Source organism: Hyla sarda, chromosome 12 (assembly GCF_029499605.1).
Source record: "Hyla sarda isolate aHylSar1 chromosome 12, aHylSar1.hap1, whole genome shotgun sequence".
Lineage (NCBI taxonomy): Eukaryota > Metazoa > Chordata > Amphibia > Anura > Hylidae > Hyla > Hyla sarda.
Window position 1 is genome coordinate 22,235,152 of NC_079200.1, and position 17,505 is coordinate 22,252,656.

At 42.9% G+C, this 17,505-nt stretch overlaps 1 protein-coding gene across 1 annotated transcript; it reads left to right on the top strand.

The window, feature by feature from the left end:
• Window positions 1-547: 547 nt before the first annotated feature.
• On the top strand, window positions 548-17,184 carry LOC130296597 (keratin, type I cytoskeletal 15-like). Its single transcript, XM_056548307.1, has 8 exons — window positions 548-1,119; window positions 1,258-1,340; window positions 3,764-3,920; window positions 4,899-5,060; window positions 8,126-8,251; window positions 10,104-10,324; window positions 15,149-15,174; window positions 17,048-17,184. Exons 1-8 carry the CDS (start codon window positions 586-588, stop codon window positions 17,143-17,145), a joined length of 1,407 nt encoding a protein of 468 aa, XP_056404282.1. The 5' UTR covers window positions 548-585; the 3' UTR covers window positions 17,146-17,184.
• Window positions 17,185-17,505: the final 321 nt, after the last annotated feature.

Below are 17,505 nucleotides of genomic sequence, written 5' to 3' on the forward strand. Positions count from 1 at the left end.
GTCCTTACTCTAATTAAATATACGTTATACGGTCTAGCAGCGGCGCCTATACCGAATTTTTGTTTATTTTCCACTCTCATATTTAGAAGAACTGAGAGCGTAGTGTATACATAAGATACTTTCTACATCAATATACCAAGCTCAAGAAACTCAGATTTTGCAGCTTTTTTATGTAATATTACTGTTTTTATGTTCTTTAAACTTTTTACCTCTAATACAAAAGAAAAAAAAAAAGATTAATATTTCAAGATACCTAGAAAACCTTCCAGAAATTACATTCTATCCCTTCTGGGAATGTTTCTGAAACAAATCAAACAAGAAAAAGCTGAAATGTGTTCATCCTAAGGCAAAACATAAAAGAATGTAAATGATCATCTTTCAAATCAAAATCTGGCCAATAAGAAATAAACTTCAGATGTGGCTTTATTTCAGGGGGCGTGAAACCTGTCATACTGGAGGACATGAACCCGTTGCCTGCTGTATAAATATGGTTCATGTAACGAGGTTTCTTGCACTTCTGGATCCAAGGAACAGAAGTGTAAAAACCTGCTTCAAACCCATTCCTAAAAACCACTTATTTCCACCATGAGCTCCAGTTTCAGTCAAGCCAGCTTCTCTAGAGGGAGCAGTGGTGTCTCGTCCAGACTGTCTGATGGGATCTTCAGAACAGCCGGTGTCTATGGTGGTGGATTTGGTGCATCTTCAGTACGTGGTCTAGGTGCTGGATTTGGTGGTGGAGCAGGCTATGGCTCTGGATTTGGTGGTGGAGCAGGCTTTGGTGGTGGAGCAGGCTTTGGTTCTGGATTTGGTGGTGGAGCAGGCTTTGGCTCTGGATTTGGTGGCGGAGCAGGCTTTGGTGTCGGTTCTGGCTCATCCTTCAGTGCCAGCTTTAGTGGTGGTGGAGGTGGAGATGGATTGTTTTCTGGAAATGAGAAGTATACCATGCAGAACTTGAATGACCGTCTTTCCAACTACCTGGATAAAGTCCGATCCTTGGAAGCAGCAAATAATGATTTGGAGGCCAAGATCCGAGACTGGTATTCAAAGCAGGGGTCTGTGACAGTTCGTGAGCAGAGCTTTGCTGGCTTCTACACTGCAATTGATGAACTTCGTGACAAGGTACGGATCATATTGTAATGGAAGACGATGTCGCCAAAATCAATAGGTCATTTACTTCCATATAATAGATAGTATCTTATCTATCTATCTATCAATCATTCAAGAAGATAACTTGCTCAAATGTAATTTATTTTCTAGATTTTCTTGGCAACGATCAACAACTCAAGAGTAGTTTTGGAGGTCGACAATGCCAGACTGGCTGCTGATGACTTCAGGCTTAAGTAAGTGTATAAATACAATGTCATCCCCAAGTCAAAGGTTGAAATCCACCCAATACCCTGTACCATCTGTCTATCTATCTATCTATCTATCTATCTATCTATCTCATATCTATCTATCTAAATATCCAATAAGAACAGCACCTCCAAAAATAAATAGAAAAAAAGAATTCGGGGTGCCCGCATCATCTGAACCTCGGTCCACTGCTTCCTCAATGTATAGAAAAATATAGGCAGCACACCACAAGTAGGCTTCAAACAAAAATAGGATTTATTCCATGATGTGGGAGACTACGTTTCTCCAGCCTCACGCTGGCTTTCTCAAGTGCTTAATAAGTGATATACATAGGGCTTATATAAGCCAACCAATTACGGAGTAGTGACATCATCATACAATGATTACCATACATAAACAATGTGCTAAAAAAAACTATTATTAAGGTATCACATACATAAAGATATGTGATACCTTAATAATAGTTTTTTTTAGCACATTGTTTATGTATGGTAATCATTGTATGATGATGTCACTACTCTGTAATTGGTTGGCTTATATAAGCCCTATGTATATCACTTATTAAGCACTTGAGAAAGCCAGCGTGAGGCTGGAGAAACGTAGTCTCCCACATCATGGAATAAATCCTATTTTTGTTTGAAGCCTACTTGTGGTGTGCTGCCTATATTTTTCTATCTATCTATCTATCTATCTCAGATCTATCTGTCTATCTCATATCTATCTATCTATCTCATATCTATCTCATATCTATCTCATATCTATCTATCTATCTCATATCTATCTCATACCTATCTCATATCTATCTATCTATCTATCTCATATCTATCTATCTATCTATCTCATATCTATCTATCTATCTATCTCATATCTATATATCTATCTCATATCTATCTATCTCATATCTATCTATCTATCTCATATCTATATATCTATCTCATATCTATCTATCTCATATATATATCTGTCTATCTATCTATCTATCTATCTATCTATCTATCTATCTATCTATCTATCTATCTATCTATCTATCTATCTATCTCTCTCATATCTATCTATCTATCTCATATCTATCTCCTATCTATCTATCTATCTATCTATCTATCACCTATCTTTCTATCTATCTATCTCATATCTATCTATCTCTTATCTATCTATCTATCTTTCTCATTATATCTATCTATCTAGAAAAAATTGATCTCACTGCAGCACACATTGTACGGGGAAAATGCTCAGTGGTTTATTCCATAAAAAAGTGTTTTCACAGCAAGCAACGTTTCGACCGGGCTCACCCAGTCATTATCAAGCAGTGAGCCCGCTCGAAACATCGCTTGCTGTGAAAACACTTTTTTATGGAATAAACCACTGAGCATTTTCCCCGTACAATGTGTGCTGCAGTGAGATCTTTTTTGCTGTATAATTGGTGGGCTTCTGAAAAGAGCCCCAGAAAGTGCTTTGCACCAACAACTTGATTTACTCTTCAGGTGTGCTGCTCTTCTCCCCATTGTGTCTATCCATCTGTTTGTTTCATTAGTGAGTTGAAATGTCACTATTTTTCGCACATAAGATGGAATACATTTTTTTGCAACTTTTCTGCTGCACAGAGTGCTGCGGTCATCTCTCTTCTTGTCTGGTTTTTGGGCCCCGGACAAGGGCCAACAAGGCTGCTTGCACCAATTCAGCTTTCCTTTGATGTGCTGCTCGCTTCGCTATCTACCTACTTACCTATCTATCTATCTGTCTATCTATCTACCTACCTACCTAAACAAGGATACATTGGCCAGCACACACTGGTACCAAACTACTGCATGGACCCGGCATACAGGTGTACCCTGCTAGGCTAAATATACACAAGCAGGAGAATGTAGCAGCACACTGCTAGCACAAAGATACAGATAAAACATGAAATGCTACATTGCTACAATGCAAAAAATGAAAAAAATTGAGGTACTTTGCTCACCATTTGGCCAAATAGTTTGGACCATCCCACCACGATAAGGTGACCTCATTGGAACGGACCCTACACTGTGAATGTGCCTCTGTGCAATCAGTTACCAGGCTTGCAAGGTCTGAAACATCCAGCACCTTATAAGATGGGTGGGGTGCAGGAGCCAACATGGAGGTAGCCACTCCCCCATATGTATAACACAAACATGGATAAGTTGGCCAGCACACACTGGTACCAAACTACTGCATGGACCCGGCATACAGGTGCACGCTGCTAGGCTAAATATACATAGACAGGAGACAATACCTACCTACTTATCTACCTACCTACCTATATATCTGCATATCTATCTATCTATTTTTATTCCTGTTCATTTATCCTTCTATTAGTTCTATCCATTGAGTATATCTATATTAATCTATATATTATTAAACATATTCTTCTTTATTCTTCTTTGTTCTTAAGGTACGAGAATGAATTTTCTCTGCGCCAGAGCGTGGAGAGTGATATCAGTGGACTTCGGCGCGTCTTGGATGAGCTGTCAATGACAAGATCAGATCTGGAGCTTCAGATTGGAGGCCTCAAGGAGGAATTGGTTTACCTGAAGAAGAACCACGAGGAGGTAAGCAAGAAAAAGAACGCATCAGAACATTGGTCTTCATGAAGAAGGAATGCACGTGCTTGGCCACTTACTCATCCGATACCTTTGTATTTGGTGCCAAGTCATGTTTGTAATGGTAAAACTAGTTGAACCATATAGGATTTAATGAGGCTGCTAAAGCTTGTCATTGTATCCGTCTAGAAGAAGGTGGCTATGCTAATAACCTTCACCTAACCGGATGAACTGGAGCTAGAAATCGGGTCAACAAGCCCAATCTAGGTCATACAACAAATCTCATAGTACCGCCATATTTCCAATAGTCTCGATTGTTCATTGTCTTTCACTGTTTTCTGATTATTCCAGCATCAAAGTCTAGTATACATTTCCAATGTTCAAGACAATTAAAGGTGTTAGAACCAAGAACATCTATTTATACACCCAACCGTAGCTTATTTATGGGATATGCCAAGTTTGACACGTGTGCCTCATTGACACCATTTTATTGACCAATTTACTGATTCCATTAAAGGGGTACTCCGCCCCTAGACATCTTATCCCCTATCCAAAGTATAGGGGATAAGATGACTGATGGCGGGGGTCCCCCGCGATCTCCCTGCTGCACTCGGCATTCCTTTAGAGCATTGGGTGCAGCGACGGAGGCTCGTGATGTCACGACAACGCCCCCTTGTGACATCACGATCCAGCCCCTCAATGCAAGTCTATGGGAGGGGGCGTGACGACAGTCACGCCCCCTCCCATAGACTTGCATTGAGGGGCGTGGCCATGATGTCACGAGCCTCCCACCCACATCGCCAGTCATCCGACACGGAGCAAAGTTCACTCCGTGCACCGGATGCCTGGGGTGCCGCAGCCGAGATCGCCATCAGACATCTCCTTTGGATAAGGGATAAGATTTCTAGGGGCAGAGTACCCCTTTAATTCATGTATTTTGGTATTTTGTCCTGTCATTTAAGCTTTTATCCTTTAATGAATCTGCAGGAACTTAGCGAGAGCAAACAGCAAGCCGCTGGAACCGTCAATGTGGAGTTGGATGCCGCTCCTGGAATTGACCTGCTCCAGACTCTCAATGACCTCAGGGAACAGTATGAACATATTGCAGAGAAGAACAGAAAAGAGGCTGAAGCTTTATTCCTTAGTCAGGTAAGTGATCACACTATTCCGAATCCTTCATGTCATGGTTACATATATCTAGAAGTCACATAAGAAAAAGGGTTTTAAAGGGGTATTTAACCTCTTAAGGACCCATGACGTATGCATACGTCATGAGTCCCGGTCCTGCGATATAACGCGGGGTCACACGGTGACCCCGCATCATATCGCGGCGGGCCCGGCGTCATAGTGAAGCCGGGACCCGTCTCTAATAGCGCACGGCACTGATCGCTGTGCCGCGCGCTATTAACCCTTTAGCCGCGCGCTCAAAGCTGAGCCGCTAAAAACGAAAGTAAAAGTGCCCGGCTAGCTCAGGGAGCTGTTCGGGATCGCCGCGGTATAATCGCGGCATCCCGAACAGCTGTAGCACAGGAGGAGGTCTTCTTACCTTCTCCTGTGCTGTCCGATCGCCGAATGAATGCTTCAAGCCTGAGATCCAGGCTTGAGCATTCAATCGCCGAAAACACTGATTGATCCATTCCTATGGAGATGGATCAATCAGTGTAAAAGATCAGTACATGCAATGTTATAGCCCCCCCTATAGGAGCTATAATATTGCATAAGAAAAGTGTAAAAAAAATCATTAACCCTTTCAATTATCCCTTCCCCTAATAAAAGTTTGAATCACCCGGCATTTCCAAAAAAAAAAAAAAACATTATGTAAATAATAATAAAAATAAACATATGTGGTATCGCCGCGTGCGGAAATGTCCGAATTATAAAAATATAAAAATATACCGCTTTTTAAACCGTTCGTTCAATGGCGTACGCGCAAAAAAATTCCAAAGTCCAAAATAGCGCATTTTTGATCACTTTTTATACCACAAAAAAAGTGAATAAAAAGTGATCAAAAAGTCTGATCAGAACAAAAATGGTACTGCTAAAAACTTCAGATGACGGCGCAAAAAATGAGTCCTCAAAGCACCCTGAACACAGAAAAATAAAAAAGTTATAGGGGTCAAAAGATTACCATTTTAAACGTATAAATTTTCCTGCATGTATTCATGATTTTTTTCGGAAGTGATACAAATTCAAACCTATACAAGTAGGATATCATTTTAACCGTATGGACCTACAGAATAAAGATAAGGTATCATTTATGACAAAAAATGTACTGCGTAAAAATAGAAGCCCCCAAAATTTACAAAATAGTGTTTTTTCATCAATTTTGTCGCACATTGATTTTTTTTTCCCGTTTCACCGTAGATTTTTGGGTAAAATTACTAATGTCATTACAAAGTAGAATTAGTGACGCAAAAATTAAGCCATTATATATAATTTTAGGTGAAAATTTTTAAGAGTTATGATTTTTTAAAGTTAAGGAGGAAAAATTGAAAATGAAAAAACGGAAAAAGCCCAGGTCCTTAAGGGGTTAAAAAAATAATAATAATAATAATAATAAAATTAAATCAACTGGTGCCAGAAAATTAAACAGATTTGTAAGTTACTTCTATTTAAAAATCTTAATCCTTCCAGTACTTATCAGCTGCTGTATACTACAGAGAAAGTTATTTTCTTTTTGATTTTCTTTTCTGTCTGACCACAGTGCTCTCTGCTGACACCTCTGTCCATTTAAGGAACTGTCCAGAGCAGGAGAGGTTTGCTATGGGGATTTTCTCCTGCTCTTGACAGTTTCTGCCATGGACAGAGGTGTCAGCAGAGAGCACTGTGGTCAGACAGAAAAGAAAATCAAAAAGAAAAGAACTTCCTCTGAACCATACGGCAGCTGATAACTACTGGAAGGATTACGATTTTTTATTAGAAGAAATTTACAAAATCTGTTTAACTTTCTGGCACCAGTTCATTTAAAAAAAAACAAAGAGAAAAAAAATATAAAATTATTTTCCACCAGAGTACCCCTTTAATGACCACGGGCGTAAATGTAAGTCCTGGTGCGGCTGCAAATGTGGTATCGATGAAAAGTACAGATGACGGCGCAAAAGATGAGCCCTCATACAGCCCTATATACGGAAAAATAAAAAAGTTATAGGTTGTCAAAATAGGACAATTTTAGATACTGATTTTGTACAAAAAGTTTTAGATTTTTTTTAAGCGGTACAAAAATTTAAAAGTATCTAGCCATGGATATCATTTTAATCGTATTGACCCACAGAATAAAGAACACACGTCATTTTTACTGTAAAGTGTATAGTGTGAAAACGAAACCCTCCAAAATGTACAAAATTGTGGTTTTCATTAAAATTCTCTCCTTAAAAAAAACTACTTTTTGGGTACGTCATATATTTTATGGTAAAATGAGAGGTTTCATTGCAAAGTACAATTGGTCACGCAAAAAACAAGTCCTTATATGGGTCTGTACATGGAAATATAAAGGAGTTATGGATTTTAGAAGGCGAGGAGGAAAAAACGAAAACGCAAAAATAAAATTGGCCTGGTCCTTAAGGTGAAAATGGGCTTGATCCTTAAGGGGTTAAAGTGGTTGACCAATAGAGGCTTATTGTCAAGGTGAGACATCTTGGGACCTCCTGTAAGAATATTTTTTAGAGTGCTAGTCGCTCAAATTCTCAAAAATATTAATGTGAGAATAAAGGGGTTTTGCAGGTGTTGCGGGGGAAACGTAGTGGTACATGGCAGCCATGGATGTCTCTTAAAATGTAGCTCTCTATTCCGGATTATTAAGGAGGATTCTAAGTGGAGCACTCTCTGTGGTGTGTAAATAACAAGACATGTAGTTGGTGTCTTCATGGGACACCCTTTTAAAGGGGAACTCCACTGGCCAGCGTTCGGAAGTAAATGTTCCGAACGCTGTTTTTCGCATTGCGGGGGTCGGCCACGCTCCTTGTGACATTACGACCAAGCCCCCTCAATGCAAGTCTATGGGAGGGGGCGTGACGGCTGTCACGCCCCCTCCCATCGACTTGCATTGAGGGGGTGTGGCCATTCCCCGCAGCGCAAAAACAGCGTTCGAAACAATTACTTCCGAACGCTGGCCAGTGGAGTTCCCCTTTAAGTTGATATTTTGGCTCATTGTACTATTTTCATACCATTGCTCTATAACCGCTATAAGTAACCTATACTGTCTTCTCCCATTCTAGGTTGAAAGCTTGCAGAAAGAGGTTGTCACCAGCACACAGCAAGTACAATCCAACAAAAGCGAGAGCACAGAAATAAGGCGCAGTCAACAAGGAGCAGAAATGGAACTTCAATCTCTGCTCAGTGCTGTAAGTCTCCGGATAGTGCTACATATAAGAGGCAGGGCTGCTACAAGCTAATTTTCCCACCCCCTTGACTCAGTCCTTTGTCTCCACCCTTTGACACCTCCCACCTTACTACTGGGGTGACACACTGTAACAAACATCCTCCTCATATAATCTCCTTACTACTGGAGTGACACACTGTAACAAACCTCCTCCTCATGTAATCTCCTTACTACTGGGGTGACACACTGTAACAAACATCCTCCTCATATAATCTCCTTACTACTGGAGTGACACACTGTAACAAACCTCCTCCTCATGTAATCTCCTTACTACTGGGGTGACACACTGTAACAAACCTCCTCCTCATGTAATCTCCTTACTACTGGGGTGACACACTGTAACAAACCTCCTCCTCATGTAATCATCTTACTACTGGGGTGACACGCTGTAACAAACCTCCTCCTCATGTAATCTTCTTACTACTGTGGTGACAAACTGTAACAAACCTCCTCCTCATGTAATCTCCTTACTACTGGGATGACACTGTAACAAACCTCTGCCTCATGTATTCTCCTTACTACTGGGGTGACACACTGTAACAAACCTCCTCCTCATTTAATCTCCTTATTACTGGGGTGACAAACTGTAACAAACCTCCTCCTCATGTAATCTCCTTACTACTGGGATGACACTGTAACAAACCTCTGCCTCATGTATTCTCCTTACTACTGGGATGACACACTGTAACAAACCTCCTCCTCATGTAATCTCCTTACTACTGGGGTGACAAACTGTAACAAACCTCCTCCTCATGTAATCTCCTTACTACTGGGGTGACACACTGTAATAAACCTCCTCCTCATGTAATCTCCTTACTACTCGGGTGACACACTGTAACATACCTCCTCCTCATGTAATCTTCTTATTATTGGGGTGACACACTGTAACAAACCCCCTCCTCATGTAATCACCTTACTGCTGGGTTGACACACTGTAACAAACCTCCTCCTCATGTAATGTTCTTACTACTGCGGTGACACACTGTAACAAACCTCCTCCTCATGTAATGTTCTTACTACTGCGGTGACACACTGTAACAAACCTCCTCCTCATGTAATCTCCTTACTACTGGGGTGACACACTGTAACAAACACCCTCCTCATGTAATGTTCTTACTACTGCGGTGACACACTGTAACAAACCTCCTCCTCATGTAATCTCCTTACTACTGGGGTAACACACTATAACAAACCTCCTCCTCATATATTCACCTTACTACTGGGGTGACACACTGTAACAAACCTCCTCCTCATGTAATCTCCTTACTACTGGGGTGACACACTATAACAAACCTCCTCCTCATATATTCACCTTACTACTGGGGTGACACACTGTAACAAACCTCCTCCTCATGAAATGTCCTTACTACTGGGGAGACACACTGTAACAAGCCTCCTCCTCATGTAATCACCTTACTACTGGGGTGACACACTGTAACAAACCTCCTCCTCATGTAATCTCCTTACTACAGGGGTGACATACTGTAAAAAAAAATCTCCTGGAGACAGTGTGCAATAACTTTTTAGCGGCAGGCGATTGGTGCCCCTTATCAAGAGGGCGCTCTAGGCGGCTGCCTATTTTGCCTATAGATGTAGCCGGCCCTGATAAGAGGTTAAAAATCAAAAGTAACTTTATGTTTACAGAACAGCACCACTCCCGTCCATAGGTTGTGTCTGGTATCACAATTAATTCCCATTCCAATGAATATTCAAATGCAATACCGGGTGGTAACCCATGGACGAAAGCGGAGCTGATTCTGGGGGGAACAAACATGTGATATAAATCCTGATTCGAAATATCTTTTTGACAACAGAGAGCCACCCTGGAAGCCACCTTAGCAGAGACAGAAGGTCGCTATTCTGCGCAGCTTTTCCAGCTACAGTCTATTATCAGCGGCGGGGAAGCACAGCTCGCCGATCTCCGCTCGGATCTGGAACGCCAAAACCAGGAGTACAAAGCCCTGCTGGACATCAAGAGCAGACTGGAGCAGGAGATCGCCACTTACCATCAGCTCCTGGAGGGAGAGGGTGGACAGTAAGTAATCTTCATTATACAGTGATCCCTCAACCTACAATGGCCTCAACATACAATAGTTTCAACATACAATGGTCTTTTCTGGACCATTGTAAGTTGAAACCAGACTCAACATACAATGCTACGGACAATCCAGATCTGTGCAACGTGTCAATGGTCGGAAGAACCGACCAATCAGAATGGGCAATTTACTGGTAAAACACCTATATTACTGAAGCATATGCATTGACTGATGTCTGGTAGCGCCTCCTACAGTACAGGGAGGTTTTACATGTTCTGTACTGTTTACCTGTATTACTGAAGTGCATGCACTGACTGGTGTCTGTTAGCGCCCCCTAGAGTACAGGGAGGTATTACATGTTCTGTACTCTTTACCTGTATTACTGAAGTGCATGCACTGACTGGTGTCTGGTAGCGCCCCCTACAGTACAGGGAGGTATTACATGTTCTGTACTCTTTACCTGTATTACTGAAGTGCATGCACTGACTGGTGTCTGGTAGCGCCCCCTACAGTACAGGATGGTATTACATGTTCTGTACTCTTTACCTGTATTACTGAAGTGCATGCACTGACTGGTGTCTGATAGCGCCCCCTACAGTACAGGGAGGTATTACATGTTCTGTACTCTTTACCTGTATAACTGAATTGCATGCACTGACTGGTGTCTGGTAGCGCCCCCTACAGTACAGGGAGGTATTACATGTTCTGTACTCTTTACCTGTACCAGGGTTAGCTTCTCCTTTGGACACCAGGTGAGGGCGGCTCCATGTTACTTTTTTAGGACATTGCGTGTTCTGTACAGGACCCTGAAGAAGCTTCTGTCCTCTACATAGACCAGTGTTTCCCAAGCAGGGTGCCCCAGGCTGTTGCAAAACTACAACTCCCAGCATGCCCGGACAGCCGAAGGCTGTCCGGGCATACTGGGAGTTGTAGTTCTGCAACAGCTGGAGGCTCCCTGCTTGGGAAACACTGACATAGACAGTGATTACATCTCCCAGCAGATCTTTCTTACTTTTATATGTAAGGATTTGCTTTATCTATATTAGTTATCTACTTATCTTTCTTTAATCCTCACTTTTTCCTATTTTTTGGATGACATTTTGGGGCTTCAGAACCAATTACCAGGTTTCCATAGAGTTATGGTCTCAACATACAATGGTTTCAACATACAACAGTCGTCCTGGAACCAATTAATATTGTAACTTTAGGGACCACTGTATAGTATAAAAAGGGAGACAGTCCTGCTAGGCTAGGTAAGAGTAAGAGATATATGGTCAAAAATTAGAAAGAAGAGAAAGAGAAAATGTGTCTAAAACAGCATAAAATAATGACATTTATTTCGAAAATGATGTGAGGTCTGCGGCAGGGCCCTTGTCGCAGACTGGTCACTAGATAAAATGGTTACAATGGTATAAAATACTAAAAATATAAAATATACACAGTGGTATTGCACTTCAACAATTGGACAAATGAGACAATAAAAGGGGCAATGAGACAGTGCAAACAGTATCTGTTTAGTTATACTGTAAAGTCATATTATAGGAGCCGGGATTAATCCAGATGAAAGTGTATGGCAAAAAAGTTAATAATCCAATAGGGCAATTTTCAGGAGTGCTGGAGCCTCCCAGATTGGGGCCCACTATAAGCGTTTTTAGGTGCAGAGATACAGGCGATGCCCCCTCTACCACCGGCGGCATTGGGACTGAATGCATGAGGGCAATCGCTATACAGTTCAGGCACTTAGTGCCTCTTACCGGCTACAGTGTGCACAGTCAGGTGAGTGCGGCTGTGCTTGCGATCCGGATGCACGTCCCTCTGTCCCGGCGGCACAGGAGAAATGTAGGAGGGGTGATAGGATCCGGTGCTGGGGGTCGGAGATGATGGCTGTGAAGCAGCGCGTGGCAGCGCTGTGAAGCCTAGCGATCGTAGCAGCGTATGGCAGTGCTGGAGGTATCCTCTCTACCCCGACGGCACGGGGAGCAGGTGAAAGGGTAGGTGAGGACCGGCAATGCGGTAACGATTGTCTCAGATGATGTGCAGGGTTGTCTTAACACCAGACACGTTTCGGGGAACTGTGTCCCCTTTTTCAATGGTGGAGGTTCAGGAAGACTGTATCATCTTGCTGGAGGAGGAGTGGGAGGGGCACAGCGAAGCACAGTTTAGGTTTCGCGAGATGGGCGGTTTTTCTAGTCATCTGATAGGAGAGGAGGAGCAGGAGCAGAAAGAGGAGCTAGAGGGTTATGAGGAAGGTGAGACAGAGGACCAGACACACCGTGGCAGTATGCAGTGGAGATGGAGGCAGGGAGTCCCTTTCACCATTCGGCAGCGGGATGACTTCGGGCTTTCCCCCTTATTGGACCCTCACTACCGGCTCAAAATAGGGGCCTTTTTTACACCCACTGAGAGGGAGGACAAAATGACCTACTACAGAGAGATTCTACGTAGTCAGTTGGCTGTGCCTATGTGCGCTATCATCCATCTTCTCATAGGTCTGACTCGGGGGGCCCTCTGCGCTCACCTTCCACTGCCATGGCTGCTGGGGAGGGGTAGAGTGGCAGGAGAAGTACCAGCTCCATCAGCAGCAGCCTGAGTCTACAGTCTCTGATGAGTAGCTTTCTTCACCCGCATAGTGAAGCAACTCATCAGCAGCAGGTAGACCTGGAGCAGGACCTGAACCAGCAGGTGGTGACATACCTTGACATGCCCGTGCCAACAACCATTGAAATTCGGCTGGACTTCTGGGCAGCCAAACTTGATTTGTGGCCGCAACTAGCAGAGTTTGCCCTGGAAAAGCTGTCCTGCCCGGCCAGTAGTGTGCCACCAGAGCGGGTGTTTAGTGCGGCGGGGGCCATAGTCACCCCAAGGCAAACTCGTCTGTCCATGAAAATTGTGGAGAGACTGACCTTTGTGAAGATGAATCAGGCATGGATCAGCCAGGATTTCCACCCACCAATGCATGATGCATCAGAGTAGATTGACCATGGTGCCACACCAACACTTCACAAATATGGATAAAGCAAAACATATTTAATGTGCTGCTCTCCAATTACAGATATTCCTCTGCATCAGACCACAAGTATGTATTGAGGATATGCATTAGCTAAAACTTAAGTTTTAATAATATTCTTAGGATAAAATATATGTACCCAAAAGTACATATCAAGTGAAATCAAACAAAAGAAAAGGTATGCAAAAAACACCATGTGCCACCTACACCACCAAGTATTGATGTGATGCAAAGATCTCTAAAAGGTGGAAGGGAACAACGTATGGTCCATTGTAACCAGTGGAGGTAAAAATTTCTCTTGTAAGGCCCTACTCCCGCATTATTAAAGGGGTACTACCATAAAGGATAGGGGATAAGTTGCCTGTCTCGCCTCCTGCCATAGACTTGCATTGAGGGGCGGAGCATGACGTCACACGGGGGAGGAGCCGTGATGTCACTATCACCGGCCCCGTCATCAGACCCGGAGCGGATGTTCGCTTCGGGGCCTTATGAAAGCGGATGCTGCGCTCAAGATCGCGGAGGTCCCCAGGGACGGGACCCCGCGCGATCAGGCAACTTATCCCCTATCCTTTAGATAGGGGATAAGTTGTCAGCATGGTAGTACCCCTTTTATTCCCTTTTTGGCAAGTGTTACTCACCCTTAAAGGATGGCCTCACACAGGAACCTCTCCCTATTTCCACCTACAAACACTGCCATTTCACAAATGGGGAGAGGTTCCTGTGTGGGGCCACGCTTTTTAGGGCGAGTAACACTTGCCAAGGAGGGAATTAATAATGCGAGAGTAGGGCCTTAAAGAGGAAGTTTTTACCTCCACTGGTTACAATGAACCATATGTTCTTCCCTTCCACCTTTTAGAGGTCTTTGAATCACATCAATACTTGGTGGTGTAGGTAGCACATGGTGTTTTTTGCACACCTTTCCTTTTGTTTGATTTCAAAAAAATTTTGGGTCCATATATTTTATCCTAAGAATATCATTAAAAGTTACGTTTTACGTAATGCATATCCTCAATACTTACTTGTGCACACCAACACTTTTACAAAATATACAGTTTTCTTCTTCCTACCTGCCTCAGGTACTATTCTGATCCTGATGCCACACATCTGATGCCAAGTTTTCCTTTTTCTACCCACCTTCGTCACCGGTTACTGGTATTGCCACCCACTGCTCCACTCTTTCACCGGGTCACTTTCAGGACTCCTGATGCTGCTGATGCCATCTCCAGGCTGTCTCATACTGCCACCATATATTCTCCTCATGCTGCTGCCACCTCCAGGCTGTCTCATTCTACAACTATATGGTCTCCTCATGCTTCTGCCACCTCCAGGCTGTGTCATTCAGCCACTATATGGTCTCCTCATGCTTCCGCCACCACCAGGCTGTGTCATTCAGCCACTATATGGTCTCCTCATGCTTCTGCCACCTCCAGGCTGTGTCATTCAACCACTATATGGTCTCCTCATACTGATGCCACCTCCAGGGTCTGTCATTGTGCCGCTCTGCAGCAGTGATTCTAATAGCGACGCCCCTAATCTGCATGTCATACTGAATAACAGTATTATTTCAGTACCCCAGCACACTCCATATGCGTGTTAGAACACAGCAAAGTGTTCTACACCCCTATTTAGTCTCTCTGTAGGCCAGAAATAGCCCTTTTTAATACAGATTAGCCACGAATAAATTCAGACCAAACCAAATTTTGGGGGAAAATCGTCCGAATCTAAATTTCCAAAAATTCGCTCATCTCTAATGTCAATCTTAGGTAATGTTTACATTTAACAATATGTAATAATTTTTTTTTTTTTTTTTTTACAGAATTGCCAGCGGAGCGTTGAAATCAGGTAAGAACCGTAATATGACAAAATATATCATTTTAAATCTAGTTGTCTTCACGGGAAGTGCACCAGTTACCATACAATATACAGTATATACATTACAGCAGTCTCTGTCGCCCATAGCAACCAATCACAGCTCAACATTCATTTTATGTTCTGCTCTGAAAGCCGAATGATTGCTAGTGGCAACAGAGACAACTTCATATATGTCTCTCCCTCTATGAATATGTTGATAAACCAGTTATTAGTCCTGAGAGAAAACATACATCGCGGCACCTTAATGTATGTTTTTAGCAATATGGTCTTGCGGGCACTGTCAATGCGCCTGTGAGATTAGTCTCAGGAGCAGTGTTGTAGTACACATCTTCATCCTAGTGTAGCCAATGGCTTCTGTTCCTCCTTGAGCTTTCTTCAAGAGGTGATCTCCGGAAGCATGATCACCGGACCTGGCATCACCATGGAGACATTCCAGCTCCTATTGACGTGTACACTTTAATAGGAGCCTGTATGCATAATTGTGTTTGCTTACAGAAGTAGATTAAGGTAGTTAAAGAAAAGATTATCCAACGCGGTGCTTCTCCCATTAAATATTTTCTTTAGTTCAACATCAAAGGCATAAAAAGATTGTGATGCCCCTTTCAACGCGTTTCTAGCTCATACCGAGCTCTTTATCAAGATGCACATCTTGATAAAGAGCTCGGTACGAGCTAGAAACGCGTTGAAAGTGCCATCACCATCCTTTTATACCTTTGATGTTGAAATAAAGAAAATATTTTATGGGAGAAGTGCCACATTTGGATAATATTTCCTTTAACTACCTTAATCCATTTCTGCTTGCTGGCCCTTTTGGAGTATCGGGTGCTCCAAGGCTGCTGACCCGCTCAGTAATCTGCTGCTCTAGATGTTATGCTCTGAGCATAACCAACTCCGGTGAGCATAACTTATCTGCAACCCTATGGTAATACATTAGGATCATGCTCCTTTCTCTCTTTTTGTCTCTTCAGTTAATTGGCTTACAGAAGTAAGCCAGTGTAGTGTTAAAATAAAAAATTAGGCCTCTTTCACATTGCCGTTGGGCTCCGCTATGTGTAGTTCCATCCCCAGTTGCGTCGATTTTAGCGGAGAAAAAAATTGTACATGCACAACTTTTTTTTTCTCTGCTAAACTCCAGTAAACTACCTTTCAGTGACTTGAATGGGGTCCATCAGGACCAGTTAAGTCCATTGTGCTCTGACCCAATTTTAGGGCCCCCCCCCAAAAAAAAAGAGCCAAATGGACGAATGGATCCATAATGGGCCAGAGTACAACAGCAATGTGAAAATGGCCTTAAAGGGATAGGGGATAGTGGATAAGATGTCTGATCATGGGGGTCCAACCACTGGGGACCACAGGGGTCTCCGTGCTGCATCCGGCGTTGGCTTAGAGAGTCGTCATGGCCGCACCCCGCTCGTGACGTCATAGACACGTCCCCTCAATGCAAGTCTATGGAAGGGGATGAGAAGGCCGTCATGCCCCCTTCCATAGACTTGCATTGAGGGGTCATGGCTGTGACGTCACGAGTGGGGCGTGACTGTGATGTCACAAGCCTGTGCCCCGCATCCCCAGTCTTCCAGCATGGAGCAAATTTCGCTCTGTGCACCAGATGTCTGGGGTGCCACGGCTGAGATTTTGGGGGTCCCCAGCGGCGGGACCCCTGCGATCAGATATCTTATCCCCTATCCTTTGGATATCCTTTGGATAGGGGATTAGATGTTTAGGGGCAGAGTACCCCTTTAAACATAATTAAAAGATTTTACAACCTGTAAAATAATCAAAAATGTATCTGGTCTTCAAGCATAAATATGGTCTGATCCTTAATGGTTTTTTCTTTCTTCTGCAGGATCCAGCTCAACAACCACGACCAAAATTATTACAGAGAAAGTTGGCGGGAAGGTCATCTCCTCCTCCTCCTCCTCCTCCTCAATAAGCAGATATTAAGATCTTGTTGGCGAGCCAAGACCAGTTCTACATCCCCAGTCATCATCATTACTGACATTGTCTTATGGAACTTCTGAAGATCTTATATGTTAGAACGTTGATTGAAAGTCAATATGTCCATAATGAGACAAATATAGATAAGTACGCGTTCTTTTAGGATGTATGAATTGATCCATGATTATAAAATCTAATTTTGTTATGTCAATAAACGATCTTTATTGGTTGTGCCGAACATAAAATGAGGCCTTAATGTCCTTTTTTGCTTTCCTATGACTTTCCTTTGGTTTCAAGCAACATCTGAAAAGGAACAGACTTTAACATGTTTTAGGCAAATTTACCTTGGATCAACCAAAGGAAAAG

Bases quoted from the DNA above. Each gene is read 5' to 3' on its own strand.
- LOC130296597 (XM_056548307.1), top strand. From the start codon at position 586: ATGAGCTCCAGTTTCAGTCAAGCCAGCTTCTCTAGAGGGAGCAGTGGT. The intron at 3,921-4,898 runs GTAAGCAAGAAA...ATGAATCTGCAG, and splicing joins TGAAGAAGAACCACGAGGAG to GAACTTAGCGAGAGCAAACA. The intron at 10,325-15,148 runs GTAAGTAATCTT...TTTTTTTTACAG, and splicing joins CTGGAGGGAGAGGGTGGACA to AATTGCCAGCGGAGCGTTGA.